The 15,639-nt window shown below is 39.6% G+C and overlaps 1 protein-coding gene across 2 annotated transcripts in view; it reads right to left on the reverse strand.

The window, feature by feature from the left end:
- LOC145989466 (kinesin-like protein KIF12) overlaps positions 1-15,639 on the reverse strand; it is a 314,209-nt gene that overhangs the window by 68,685 nt on the left and 229,885 nt on the right. For both annotated transcript variants that reach the window (XM_083124813.1, XM_083124814.1), the window contains exons 7-8: positions 11,024-11,118; positions 404-548 (exon numbers count right to left, since the gene is read on the reverse strand). In XM_083124813.1, the coding sequence (XP_082980939.1) occupies positions 404-548; positions 11,024-11,118 (240 nt within the window). The remainder of the gene's footprint in view (positions 1-403; positions 549-11,023; positions 11,119-15,639) is intronic.

A 15,639-nucleotide genomic window follows, 5' to 3' on the forward strand; every position in this document is an offset into this window, starting at 1 on the left:
TACGATGAGTTGAGTAGATGGACATTTAAAATGCTAGGATTAAAACTGAATACTCATGTGTTATGACGTCACTTCTAATAGGTGACGGTTATTGACTAACCTGTAGATTTATTACTAAGAGATTGTTTTTCTGAACGTGGATATGTACGGGATGCTGATCCAATGTTGTTTTATCTTGTGACTGATGAACGGTAGAAGCCACGGACTGCTATGTATATACCCTTGGTATCAGATCGTATGTTTTAGAACCCTATACTTTTCCCATTTCTGAGATGGGTCTCAAATCAGGCCATTAAGTATCAATGGTCATTTACGGTCATAAAATCTCCTTTAAATGTAGCCCATTGTGTCAAAACCATTCTGCTATAACTTCTGAAACTAGCGAACAAAGAGAAAAACTTACCGAGAACCATAAGACTCTTGTTAATGTTGTTGGCCTCTTCCAATGTCTTCCCTTCGCTTTGCGTTTTCTTCGTCATTTCGCTGCCCGCCAGGTCCACGAAGTTTACTTTCCCTTGCTTCGATATGAAGACCCCATCCTCGGACATCTGCAACGTAAAATAGAAATACGCAGTCAAAGGAAAACCAATGACATTGCGATACCAATGGTTTACAGAAAAATTGTAACTGTAAAGTAACGATAACTGAGTAACTTTTTGAGTAAAGTAATGGTAAATGTAAATGAGTTACTTTCCTGTAAAGTAACGTTAACGATTACAGAGTTACGTTTTGAGTAAAGTAACGGTAACTGTTACAGAGTTACGTTTTGAGTAAGGTAACGGTAACTGTTACAGAGTTACGTTTTGAATAAGGTAACGGGAACTGTAACGGGGTTACTTTTGAGTAAGGTAACGGGAACTGTAACGGGGTTACTTTTGAGTAAGGTAACGGGAACTGTAACTGGGTTACTTTTGAGTAAGGCAACGGGAACTGTAACAGGGTTACTTTTTGAGTAAGGTAACGGGAACTGTAACGGCGTTACTTTTTGAGTAAGGTAACGGGAACTGTAACGGGGTTACTTTTGAGTAAGGTAACGGGAAGTGTAATGGGGTAACTTTTTGAGTAAGGTAACGGGAAGTGTAATGGGGTTACTTTTGAGTAAGGTAACGGGAAGTGTAATGGGGTTACTTTTTGAGTAAGGTAACGGGAAGTGTAATGGGATTACTTTTGAGTAAGGTAACGGGAAGTGTAATGGGGTTACTTTTTGAGTAAGGTAACGGGAAGTGTAACGGGGTTACTTTTGAGTAAGGTAACAGGAAGTGTAATGGGGTTACTTTTGAGTAAGGTAATGGGAACTATAACGGGGTTACTTTTGAGTAACGCAACGGAAACTGTAACGGGGTTACTTTTGAGTAAAGTAACGGGAACTGTAACAGGGTTACTTTTGAGTAAGGTAACGGGAAGTGTAATGGGGTTACTTTTGAGTAAGGTAACGGGAAGTGTAACGTGGTTACTTTTGAGTAAGGTAATGGAACTTTAACGGGGTTACTTTTGAGTAAGGCAACGAAAACTGTAACGGGGTTACTTTTGAGTAAGGCAACGAAAACTGTAACGGGGTTACTTTTGAGTAAGATAACGGGAACTGTAACAGGGTTACTTTTGAGTAAGGTAACGGGAAGTGTAATGGGGTTACTTTTGAGTAAGGTAATGGGAACTATAACGGGGTTACTTTGAGTAAGGCAACGGGAACTGTAACGGGGTTACTTTTGAGTAATGTAACGGGGACTGTAACGGGGTTACTTTGAGTAAGTTAACGGGAACTCTAACGGGGTTACTTTTGAGCAAGGTAACGGGAACTGTAACGGGGATATTTTCGAGTAAGGTAACGGGAAGTGTAACGGGGTTACTTTTGAGTACGGTAATGGAAACTATAACGGGGTTACTTTTGAGTAAGGCAACGGGAACTGTAACGGGGTTACTTTTGAGTAAGGTAACGGGAATTGTAATGTGGTTACTTTTTAGTAAAGTAACGGGAACTGTAACGGGGTTACCTTTGAGTAAGGTAACGGGGACTGTAACGGGGTTAATTTGAGTAAGGTAACGGGAACTGTAACGGGGTTACTTTTGAGTAAGGTAACGGGAACTGTAACGGGGTTACTTTTAGTAAAGTAACGGGAACTGTAACGGGGTTACTTTTGAGTAAGTTTGATATGATCCACATTGTTATGTGACGTCATCAGTAAAAGATATGTCACTAATGTATTTATTTTTGTAAAGGAAAGCGTAATTTCTTTGTTATTAAATGTAATAATGCACCTTGTTTGTAATATATATCTTTTGTTTAATGTTTATTGTATTTTATGCTCTGTTATGAGTAACTTAATGTATCTTTGTTTGCAAGAGTGCTCTATACGAATTTGTATTTCTAAAGATGTATAGATGTCAGTCTTGTTGATAGTATCCTTTTGTAGATAGTGAGTGATTCATCTGTACTTTAATCTGTGTTCTCGAAAAGAGTATAAAAGCGAGGATATCGCGTAAGAATCATCACACTTTCGCCACGGATCGTCGAAGCTTTTTAACTTAAAAAGAACTCCTCGGTATTGTGCATACATCCTGGTATGGTAGTTCGGGGCGCAAGCTAGGCCTATGTGAACATAGGTACGCCGATAGCCATGCATTGATGATATGCACAATACTGCAACTATTCTACGTTAAATAATAAAGCTAGCCTAAAGATTAATTTGGAAAAAAAGGCTAAAGAGCAAATATTGGCTCAGTTATCATTGCATATCTCTTGGTGTGGTAGTTCGGGGCGCAAGCTAGGTCTATGCAATCATAGGCTTGCCGATAGCCACGCATTGAGTTTATGCGTTTTAGTTGAGTCAATTCATCGACAAAGCGAAATCCTCGCTTTCATCTCAAGTATATTTGCATTATAATTGCAATGAATAAAGAATATATATATACTGCAATAATGTGATTTTATTTCTCTGTGCAGTGAATATTGTCTTTGCCTAACACTACCCCTGTACCTGAGAGGAGTCTGTGTACTTCACCGAGTCTCATCGTTCACCGCTGAGTATTATTAAGTTAATATTAATAGTATAATAATACGACGCGTACGTTCTAAGTTAGTTAGTCGTTAGAACGTGTCAAGTGGCAGCTCAACGTGTTGGCTCGATTCTGTAGTGTACAAGGGCAAGACAATTGTTTAAAGTTGAAATTCATTGTGCAAGAGCACTAAACTTTTATATTTGTAGAAAAGCACAGAACTACTTCGTTGAAATGGAAAGAAAACATTTGCGTAGCGCAAATAAAAATCTTGCTTCTAGTTCAGAGCTTAATGTTCCCGATTGTTGTCGGAACGTTGATAAAGATAAACCCACATTTGTGTGCAAGAAATGTACAAAGTTTCTACATTATGAATGTTGTGGCTTAGATGTTCGATCTGAAAGCCACGAAGCTACCGATTTCGTTTGTAAAGAATGTGAATCATTGTCTACAACTATTACCTCTGATCCATTAAATATGTTTGAAGCTTTAAAAGCCATGATTGAAGGAATTAGCAAGCAGCAAGTTGAAAGTATGGAAACATTACAGGCTGATATTAGCAAACAGTCTGAAACATTGCAGGCTGACATTAAACAGCAAGCTGATTCCATTAATAACTTGAAGGATGATATTAGCAAACAGTCTGAAACATTGCAGGCTGACATTAAACAGCAAGCTGATTCCATTAATAACTTGAAGGCTGATATTAGCAAACAGTCTGAAACATTGCAGGCTGACATTAAACAGCAAGCTGATTCCATTAATAACTTGAAGGCTGATATTAGCAAACAGTCTGAAGCACTGAAAGCTGATATCTGTAGACAATGTGCGCTATTAAAGGATGATATCGGTAAGCAGCACGATGAATCTATGAAAGCTTTAAGAGCTGAAATAGGCGAGATGGCCTGTGAAATACAACAACTAAAGTCTGAGAACGAGAATACTAGGGCCCGATTCTCTGAAGAAATTCGGCAGGCTAGAGAGATGGACTTTGATGAGTTCCGGCGTAGCTTGGCAGCCGATGTTAATAAAGCCACGGAAAGTGTTCGCATCGATGTAGAGGATATAAATTCGAGATTCACTGAGGAGTGCAATAAGATTATTGAAAAACAGCTGACGATGGAACAGATATTGGCCGAGGCCGAGACTGACAAATTACAGTTCCGGGCTGAGGTCCAAGAAAATCTTAGTCAGATTTCCGTCGTTGTGTCTCAAAGAAGCAAGGATGTTGAGGAAATAAAGACTCAGGTAGAACAACTTACGAATCAGTTAGAGACTATGCACGTTTCCCGGCAAACGGAAACAGAAACTGGATCTCGAACAGCTGGTCACCCGTCTGCGGTTGCTGAGAGTGCAGTGTTACCAACCATTAACATTGAACTAAATGAAGCAATGGACCGAACAGGTGGAGAGAGAACTAGAAAAGACAAACAAGTATGTCGCCCACGAGTTACTGCTGATTCAAGAGCTAATGAAGTGGCATCTGCAGTTCCACCTTCCCTTAGTCTCTCGGGCGATGATAGAGGTTACAGAGAGCGTGAATCTCCCAGGGCACGGCATCGTCGTTTTGAAGAAGGGGCAAAGAGGAAACGTCTAGCAAGGAAGAAAGATCGCAGTTCCTCCTCTTCCAGCACCAGCTCGGACTCTCAGGATCAAGCGAATATCAGAAAGCGAACACGAAGGCATGGAAATGTGAGAAGCGGGTCAGATGAGTCACCACCGCGAACTCAGCGATCAACGACGACAGGAACCCCAAGGATGGCAGACCTTAATTCCTTGTCCAAGTTCAAGGGAGACCTGGAAGCCCAGAATGCTGAACAGTATTTAAAAGAACTCAATATCAACTTTGATTTAATGCAAGTTCCATACGAATATCGATTGGAAATTATTCCTCGGTTATTCAAAGGCCAGGCTGAGCATTGGTTTCGAGCAAACCAGTTAGAGTTCAAGTCCTATTCTGATTTCTGCCGCCGTTTTCGCAAACAATATGCTTCAGAAGAGGCCAAAGAAAGGCAGCTGACAGCAGTGAGATCTCGTCGATATTCAAAGCAGTTTGGTATGAGTATGGAAGAATACGCATGGTCCATTTACTCAGCCTACCGCAATCTGTCTGCCCGTTATGTAGAACCAGAGATAGTGAACTTAATTATCTCTCAGCTTCCATATAGAGCCCGCAGTCTGAGTTTGGCTAATTCTCCTCGAACTGTACGACAGCTTACTGATTTTTTGAAAAGATTCGAGGTGCTTGAAGAGCAGGACAGTTGGAAACCTGTGTGGAATAGGGAAGGTGCAGGCCAGGGAAATGCTCCCAGACAAAATAGAATTGGAAACCAACAACCCAGAGTCAGACAAGTTATGCAGAACCAGAGGAATGGATATTCCAATTACAACAGACGACGTAATCCTCCGAGAAGGGATGGCAGGAACAACTACGCACGTGGGCCGCGTCGTTCCAGATCTGATCCAGAAGACCATTCCCGTGACTCTTCACGTAACGCCTCTGAACCCAGTAATTTCAGAGCGACGGCGCCTCCGTTTGAACCTTCAGCTTCACGTTTGACGAACGAGCAACGTCAAAGCGTCGACATGACGAGAGACTTTTGTTGGGCTCCATCGACTAGTGCTAATCCGAGTGGTATACAGTCGGATTTAGCCAGTCGCCCAACGTGAATTCTTCGTTCCCGATCACGGTTGGGCTAAAATCTTGGACTTCTCTGGGAACAGATGACAGCGTTATAAATAGTGAAGACAATCATCTTTTTGTTGTGCTGACCCTCAATGAAGGAGAACAAAGTTTAGATAGAGCACTACAACAGGCAGTTAGAAAGGAAAATTTACCCAGGGCTCCATTAATTAAGGCAACTGTAACAGGCGTCGAGTTTATTTGTGTTCTGGACACTGGCAGCGAATGTAATCTCATGAGCTACGCCATTTGGAAGAAGATTAAAGAGAAGCTGCCGTCATTGCAGTTACAAACATGTCCAGATGTTAGGCTGACTGATTTCACTGGGAGAAACAAAACTAGAGTTGTGGGATGTAGACAAGTATATCTGGAGATTGCTGGAAGAAATTTATTGGAGGACATGTTTGTCTTGAGAGGTCTCGAAGCTGACTTTATTTTGGGCTACCCATTCCTCAGGAAATATGAAGCAGGAATTGACCTACAGCGCGAGAAATTATCCCTCACCGTAGACGGAGTTCCGGTAGAGCAGGACCTCGTGAATAATGGATCTTCGAAAGGGACGTATGTAAGAAAGGTCCGTGAAGATTCCCATGTCGATCAGTGGACGGCTAGTCCTGACGACATTCTGCAGAAGGTCAATGCGAATGAGATTTTATGCGAAAGGGGTAAAAACCAATTGAAAGAAGTCTTATTGAAGCATAGAGATGTATTTTCCGAGAGACCAGGTACTATTAAAAACTTCCAGTGTGATATTGAACTCACCACCACAGAACCTTTGTACCGATCTCCATATCCCATACTAATAGCCTAAAGAAAGCTCCTGAAAGAAGAACGGAAAAAGTGGAAACAAAGAGATGTTACTGTGCCTTGATATTCATCTTATGTGAGCCTCTTAATTGTTGGTAAGCCTGATGGTAACATACGCCTGCAGTCATGTGGTTAATTAATTATTCTATTTCTGAGACCACTGGATATTCGCCTGCTGAACTATTCTTCAACCATCCCATACCCAGAGAGATCCTAACCCATTTCAATTGGCCCGAACGGGAAGAAGCCCAACCGGATTGGAAGTCCAAATTATTCTTAGCCCAAGTCAGGGAGAAGAAGAAGCTGTCGAAGGATTTAAAACAGAAGGAAAGCGCCAAGACAGTGACAGTTGGAGACTTCGTGATGGTTAAAAACCATTCCTTAAGTTCCTCATTAGATAGGACCATTCAAAAGTTATTTATGTTGTGGATAGGACCTTATCTAGTGGACAAAGTGGAAAATAATGTTGTGACATTGCTAATTCCAAGGACTAAAGAATTATATGGTAAGGTTAACTTGGATAACGTAAAACTGGTGCGTTTTTCGGAGGATAAAAAGAAAGAATTTGTAATTTAAAACTAAGTTTCCTCCAGGTAGATAACTTCCTTCCTGAAACTTAGTTTCCGAAAGGATGGGGCAGATGATATGATCCACATTGTTATGTGACGTCATCAGTAAAAGATATGTCACTAATGTATTTATTTTTGTAAAGGAAAGCGTAATTTCTTTGTTATTAAATGTAATAATGCACCTTGTTTGTAATATATATCTTTTGTTTAATGTTTATTGTATTTTATGCTCTGTTATGAGTAACTTAATGTATCTTTGTTTGCAAGAGTGCTCTATACGAATTTGTATTTCTAAAGATGTATAGATGTCAGTCTTGTTGATAGTATCCTTTTGTAGATAGTGAGTGATTCATCTGTACTTTAATCTGTGTTCTCGAAAAGAGTATAAAAGCGAGGATATCGCGTAAGAATCATCACACTTTCGCCACGGATCGTCGAAGCTTTTTAACTTAAAAAGAACTCCTCGGTATTGTGCATACATCCTGGTATGGTAGTTCGGGGCGCAAGCTAGGCCTATGTGAACATAGGTACGCCGATAGCCATGCATTGATGATATGCACAATACTGCAACTATTCTACGTTAAATAATAAAGCTAGCCTAAAGATTAATTTGGAAAAAAAGGCTAAAGAGCAAATATTGGCTCAGTTATCATTGCATATCTCTTGGTGTGGTAGTTCGGGGCGCAAGCTAGGTCTATGCAATCATAGGCTTGCCGATAGCCACGCATTGAGTTTATGCGTTTTAGTTGAGTCAATTCATCGACAAAGCGAAATCCTCGCTTTCATCTCAAGTATATTTGCATTATAATTGCAATGAATAAAGAATATATATATACTGCAATAATGTGATTTTATTTCTCTGTGCAGTGAATATTGTCTTTGCCTAACACTACCCCTGTACCTGAGAGGAGTCTGTGTACTTCACCGAGTCTCATCGTTCACCGCTGAGTATTATTAAGTTAATATTAATAGTATAATAATACGACGCGTACGTTCTAAGTTAGTTAGTCGTTAGAACGTGTCAAGTTAACGTGAAGTGTTATGGGGTTACTTTTTGAGTAAGGTAACGGGAAGGGTAATGGGGTTACTTTTGAGTAAGGTAACGGGAAGTGTAATGGGGTTACTTTTGAGTAAGGTAACGGGAAGTGTAACGGGGTTACGTTTTAGTAAGGTAATGGAACTTTAACGGGGTTACTTTTGAGTAAGGCAACGGGAACTGTAACGGGGTTACTTTTGAGTAAGGTAACGGGAAGTGTAATGGGGTTACTTTTGAGTAAGGTAACGGGAAGTGTAACGAGGTTACGTTTGAGTAAGGTAATGGAACTTTAACGGGGTTACTTTTGAGTAAGGCAACGAAAACTGTAACGGGGTTACTTTTGAGTAAGGTAACGGGAACTGTAACGGGGTTACTTTTGAGTAAGGTAACGGGAAGTGTAACGTGGTTACTTTTGAGTAAGGTAATGTGGACTATAACGGGGTTACTTTTGAGTAAGGCAACGGGAACTGTAACGGGGTTACTTTTGAGTAAGATAACGGGAACTGTAACGGGGTTACTTTTGAGTAAGGTAACGGGAACTGTAACGGGGTTACTTTTGAGTAAGGTAACGGGAACTGTAACGGGGTTACTTTTGAGTAAGGTAACGGGAACTGTAACGTGGTTACTTTTGAGTAAGGTAACGGGAACTGTAACGGGGTTACTTTTTAGTAAGGTTACGGGAATTGTAATGTTACTTTTTAGTAAAGTAAAGGGAACTGTAACGGGGTAACTTTTGAGTAATGTAACGGGGACTGTAACGGGGTTACTTTGAGTAAGTTAACGGGAACTGTAACGGGGTTACTTTTGAGCAAGGTAACGGGAATTGTAATGTGGTTACTTTTTAGTAAAGTAACGGGAACTGTAACGGGGTTATTTTTGAGTAAGGTAACGAGGACTGCAACGGGGTTACTTTGAGTAAAGTAACGTGTAACGGGGTTACTTTTGAGTAAGGTAACGGAAACTGTAACGGGGTCACTTTTGAGTAAGGTAACGGGAACTGTAACGGGGTTACTTTTGAGTAAGGTAACGGGAACTGTAACGTGGTTACTTTGGAGTAAGGTAACTGGAACTGTAATGGTGTTACTTTTTGAGTAAAGTAACGGGAACTGTAACGGGGTTACTTTTGAGTACGGTAACGGTAACTGCAACGGGATTACTTTTTGTGTAAGGTAACGGCAACTGTAACACGGTTATTTTTCAACAAGGTAACGGGAACTGTAACGGGGTTACTTTTGAGTAAGGTAAGGGTAACGTGGTGACTTTCGAGTAAGGTAACGAGAACTATAACTACATTACTTTTTGTGTAAAGTAACTACAACTGTAACAGGGTTATTTTTGTGTAATGTAACGGCAACTGTAACAGGGTTATTTTTGTGTAAAGTAACGGGAACTGTAACGGGGTTACTTTTTGTGTAAAGTAACGGCAACTGTAACAGGGTTACTTTTTGTGTAAATTAACGACAACTTTAGCAGGGTTATTTTTGTGTAAAGTAACGGCAACCGTAACAGGGTTATTTTTGTGTAAAGTAACGGGAACTGTAACGGGGTTACTTTTTGTGTAAATTAACGGGAACTGTAACAGGGTTATTTTTGTGTAAAGTAACGGCAACTGTAACAGGGTTACTGTTTGTGTAAAGTTAAGGTAACTGTAACAGGGTTACTTCATGTGTAAAATAACTGAAGCGCGACCAAATATTTAGTATTGTACGTACGGACTATGATATTTATCTAGGCAAGATGTTTCCTCGCTACAGAGTTTAGGAAGCCCTCTCTCAAATGCATCAAATAATACAGGAAACACGTGTGAAAGTTGAAAAATGCGTAAGTTGATGAAGCGGGGGGGGGGGGATATACCTACTGACGAGAGCAAAAGAGTTTTCCGGAATGACCTTGTTTTACATTGGTCTAGCGCTCTCGATATCTTAACTGACAGGAAAATAAATGGCAGTGGCAACCCTGAATGTGCGACTGTATCGTTGTATATCTGCACATGACTGAAAATACAGTTTCTTTAGGTCCCATAGGATTGAAACGAGCATGAGAATCTGGAGGGATAAGAGGGAGAGGGGATCGATCTATCCACCTGGAAATAGGCACATTTCATTTGAAACTAAATAAAAGCAAAAGCGCACAGGAATAAAATTACAATTATTCCTACAGAATAACCAAAGGAGACATGGATGTACATTGAAAATTTGAGCGAAAAATACAGGAACCGGATTCCATATTTACAAAAATGAGGCTTTCTATCCGGGAGGTCACACAATGTAAGCTTCAAGACTGAAATCTTTCCTTAAATTTTGAAGATTTTTCTTGAAGGAGTTGTGTAAGAGTCAATATTACAAATATTGTAAAATGAGGAAATACAGAGAAAAAAAGAAAGAATGTAACAGAGAAAACTAAGACATCTGGTGACGTCATTGGTCCTAGGCTGAAAGTCAGCTATAGAAACACCTTCTTAAGTGCACAAAATGTATGAAACCTTTATATTACTTTCTTAAATTGTGATGATCTAAGTATGTAGATCTCTTCTTGCTTTCTGCTATAGTGAGAGTCGTGTAAAGACTTTTCTGCTCTGGCAGGGCTGTTAAAGGTCCGGAAATTTTAAATAAATTCAATTCCGGTCCGGAAGAGAAAATAAGCAAGTGTAAATAGGTTCCACACTGTAAAAAACCTTTTTTATCTATAAAGTATTTCAATTCGGTCGAGGAGTTTTTATTCCGGATAAATTTCAATACGGTCCAGGAACCATTTTTCCGGTTCAATTTAAATATGGTCCATAAACCTTTTTTTTTTCAATTAAACAAAACGCAACTTGGACCGAATTTAAATTGCGCGAGAAAAAAAGGTTCCTGTCCTGTTGCGGAACCCAATAGAACCCATTAGCATTCATGGGTTCCTGGACCTTTAACAACCCTGGTCTGTAGTACGTACCTGCTGCTCAGAGGTGATATGGACTGTGAGGATCGTGTGACTCCTGCTCGAGTAGTCGTTCATATTGTGACTCCCAACTGCCCGATTCCTCATTCCTGCAAAACAAAAAAGCAACAATTGTTTACTCGACCATTCTCTATCCGCTGTAAGAACGAAGTTATTGTAAACAGATCCATGTGACTTATGAGAAATAGTTCCTTACCTATGCGTTAGTTCTGGTGTTATTTTGCCAATGAATATACAGGGTGATTCATAAGTCTCTTGACATTTTCTTATATTGCTAAAATGATATTCAGGATGGGATAAAAGATACTCTTATTTTCCAGCAAGATGGTACACCACCCCATTTCGCCAGAATCGTTCGGGACTACTCGCTGACACCTCCCCTGATAGGTGGATCATCCGTGGCTCACCAACACTTTGGGCGGCTCGCTCTCGAGACCTGACCCCCCTAAACATTTTTTTTTAGGTTTCATTAAGTATAGGGTGTACCAAGTAAAGATCAACACCATAGAGCATTGACACAGCGAATAACTGTAGCAACAGGGGAGCTATGTTGGGTGCTATGCCTAGACTTACATCACATTGAAATGTACTGAGTTTGTCTTCTACGAGGGTCACTATTTATATTTGGAGCCTAACAATGAAAAAACAGGAATTTGGCATTGAAAACTTCTTTATTGTTTTTCGAAGTATTCTCCTTTATGGTCAATACACTTTTACATTTGTTCGAACCATTTGTCAAAGCAGTTTCTCCAATCTTCTTGAGACACCTCCATAATATGATTTTTGAACGCATCAACGGCGTCTTCCGCCGACGAAAATCGTTTATTCTTGACATTCGGGAACAAGAAGAAGTCATTGGGTGCCAAATCAGGACTGTACGGCGGATGACCCATCAATTCGATTTTTTGACTGTTCATAAAGTCGGTTGTTAGACGAGATGTGTGACAGCTGGCATTGTCTTGATGAAGAATGATCCGACGGCGTTTGTTTGTTTTTCGTATTTGACCGAAGACCTCTGGCAAACAAATTGTTGTGTACCATTCAGAGTTGACCATTCTACGTTCCTCTAAAGGCACAGTTGCCACATGACCAGTTTTCCCGAAAAAAAAGGCGACCATTTGTTTCGATGTGCTTCGAGCGCGAACAACTTTTGTTGGATTGGGTTCATCTTGAAACACCCATACAGTCGACTGCTGTTTACGTTCCGGCTCATATGCATGTATCCATGATTCGTCACCTGTTACAATCTTATATACGTCTTTTGAAGCACCACGATTGTATTTATTGAGCATTTGTTTGCACTAATTGACGCGAGCGTCTTTTTGAGTTTCAACTGAGAAAAACGTTAAGGTTTATATTCGCGCCATATCGTATGCTGCTTAAAAATGTTGTTTATTTTTCATTTTTAAATAATGCAACAATACAGCCACAATGCTGGTATACTCTGTGCCAGCGGATCCCAAAGTGTGGGCCGCCGCGCCCTGGGGGGCCGTGGCTGGCTTACAGGGGCGCCGCGAAATGTTCCAATATTTTCACTAAAATAATACTTACTTGTTAGTCTACAAATGGTTTTAGAACTTCTTACATAAAATGTTTCTGAATTTGAAACATGTGTTTACTGTTTAACTTAAGGGAAGCAACCTAACCACACTAACTGAGCGTTACAAGAGTTAGATAGGTCTACATTCTGACTTGGGCGCCGCGGAAAAATATTGAAACACTAACGGCGCTGTGAAAAAGTTTGGGAATCCCTGATCTATGCTTAAAAAAAGTTTACGTACTTATTACTACTGAAGTTAATAATAATTGATGCCGTGCATAACAAGAAAATAAATCTGTTACTACATTTTATCGGTCATTGTTTGTAATTCCTTGCGACTCTTATTTCTCCTTAAACTAAGGAGTTAGATGGGGATTACCTTATCTACGCAGTGGAAGATATTTTAATGTACAGTGTCTCTCAAAAGTTTTAGGACAACGACATTTTAAACTAGGCAACCCAATTTACACAAGGCGTTGGTGGGTTGCTTGTAGAGTTAGGCTCAATTTCAGGGTTGCCACATGCACAATAGATATTTATAAAGTACGCGAAAGAAATAAAAACAAGTAATATTGTATAAAATTATTAAAAATATCACTATTATATCGCAAGTGACAAAATTCTTTCTGATAGAAAAAAAATATGTTTTCTAGTATTTCATATCGCTGATGAGGTGAGAGGAAACGAAAGGTGACAATGGAGAGGAGAAAGAGAAAGCGGAAGGAGAAGAGGAAAAGTAGAGGAGAGAAGAAAGAGAGGATAGACGAGGAGAGAATATGTAGTGAAGAGAATGGAAAAAGATTATAGGAGAGATGAGGAAAATGGAGCAAAGAAGAGAGAAGAGGAGACGAGAAGAGGGGAGGGGAGAGTAAAGTAAAGGAGAGCAAAATATAAGAACGAAAAGAAGAGGAGAAGAGTGCAGTGGAGTCGGAAATCTAAGACAGAAGATACGAGGAGTGGAGATGAGTGGCATGGAGATAAGATGCGAGAAAAGTAGGGAAGGCGATATGAGATAAAAGCAGAGCGAGCAGAAGGAGGGGAGAGAAGAAGGAGAAGGAGAAGAGAAGAACAGAAGGGACTGAAGAGAAGAGGTAGTTGCAGAAAATACCGTCTCAGCGTCAAGAATTGATGCATTGGTCAAATTATCGACATGAAACATTCAATAACATTTTGAAATGTATTGAAGAATGTATTAGATCGGTTCGGAATGCCTTTTGGCTTAGTTCAGAGCAAGGTAAAATTTTCCATGTAAGATCTTTGATTTTACCTACGATTATACCACTAAAAACATGAATGTAATCTGAATATTTATAAGAATTATCGTCCACTTCTCGGTTCGTTGAAATGGAGATTTTGTAATTTAATGTTTCCCCTCCCCCCATCGTTAATTCCAAACTGAATCATTCCGTTTCACACGGCGTGGACAATGAACACAATGGGATAGGTCTAAAACTTACGAAAATGTTCTGCCACCGGAAGGGTTTGAACCTACGACCATCAGATTGACAGTCCTGAACGGCAAACACTACCCTACAAGCTTTCGCTCCTGAAAGTAAGTAGAAGGAGCTGACCAATGTGAAATGTAGATGCAACTCTCCTCCTACATGTAATGTGCAAACAATACTTGTTTGTAACAAAGAAAACGAAGGTAGTACGACTCGGCGAAAACATTTAATGGAGAATTGCACATGATGAAAACTTTTCATTCGATATTTGCGGAGGTATCCTTGCATTGAACTCGAGTGGGAAAAGGGGTAAAATTAGTATGTCCTGAATTGCCACAAATATAAATAGGTATTTCATTAATATTTGTCAATGTCTTTGAAGCAGTACACAATTATCGTTAGAGTATCATAATTCACGATCATATACATGAAAATATCCCTTTGAATGTGTGTCAATTCATTTATTTGTTTATTTTTTTTATAAATTCCATATGCAGAACAATGTAGCCACTATACACTGCTATTACAAATAATATTACCGTGCTCTTGTTTATAATAAAAGGAGAATTAAAAGTCGCGTGAATATTGTAAACGTTATCCTGCAAAAAGAAGTTCAATACTCTGATATAGCTCTATACTTCTAGAATTTCTCTATACACATGCATTTGAAATTTAACTCTGAATTTATTTCTTCGTTGTTAGTGTATCTAAGCTTGTGAATATACATTATTTGTAACTTTATAACGGTTACATGAACATCTACGAAATAGTTCCTTATAATAACCTCCGGTTGACCAAGTTGCCAATATATACAAATGGAATACAGATTGTCTTCGAGCTTACATTGTTAAAAAGGAGCGGATACACGTAATACTATCCCAATACTTATTCAATAAGATTTCTTGTTTGTCAGAAATTATGACTTAAACTATTGCATGTTGAGCTAGTGCCCACCTAGCCGCCTCTGATGAAATCTATCATTCTTCAGATTCTCTTTCAAATTCGACTCTGGTCACTTGTAACTTGCTGGGTGGAGACACTGTGCATCGACGCACAGTGTTTTGCGATAAGAAGTGGCCTTGAATAGCGTGAGTGAGTCACTTTGAACGCGAGCAAGCTACGCTACCAAGCTTGTCTGCCTTTGAAAACCAAGTCATTTTTTTCACCGTTTCCGAACGCGATTGCTATTGTAGAAGTATATATTCTCTCAAAAGAGCACGAAAGGAAATTTGACCAATATTCTCCCGTCGTTTAAAACCAAATATTATCTACTAAAAGAAAAGTTCACGATTGTCAATAAACCTATCTGAGCATAAGGTGGATGTAAATAATAAATTTAATAGAAAAATTCTCCAAAATTTCTCTCCCACTGTCTACGTCAGGCCAGTTTTTACCCAGGGGGTGGCATGAGGGCCATACCCCCCTCGAACCCTGAAAAAATATTTAAATGTGAACCTATCAATAACTACGAAAATAACATCGTCGATTTTAGAAATGCGTAAAAATTTCAATTTTGTTCTTACATAAATGAATCTGTTTCTTGCGAAAAAGTCTCCAAGCTGCAATATTGGATAGTTTTAGTTTTATAATCATTGATGCAAGGCTACCAGACGTCCGATTCAGCG

This window comes from Lepisma saccharinum, chromosome 6, assembly GCF_977018435.1.
Source record: "Lepisma saccharinum chromosome 6, izLepSacc3.1, whole genome shotgun sequence".
Taxonomy (NCBI): Eukaryota; Metazoa; Arthropoda; class Insecta; order Zygentoma; family Lepismatidae; genus Lepisma; species Lepisma saccharinum.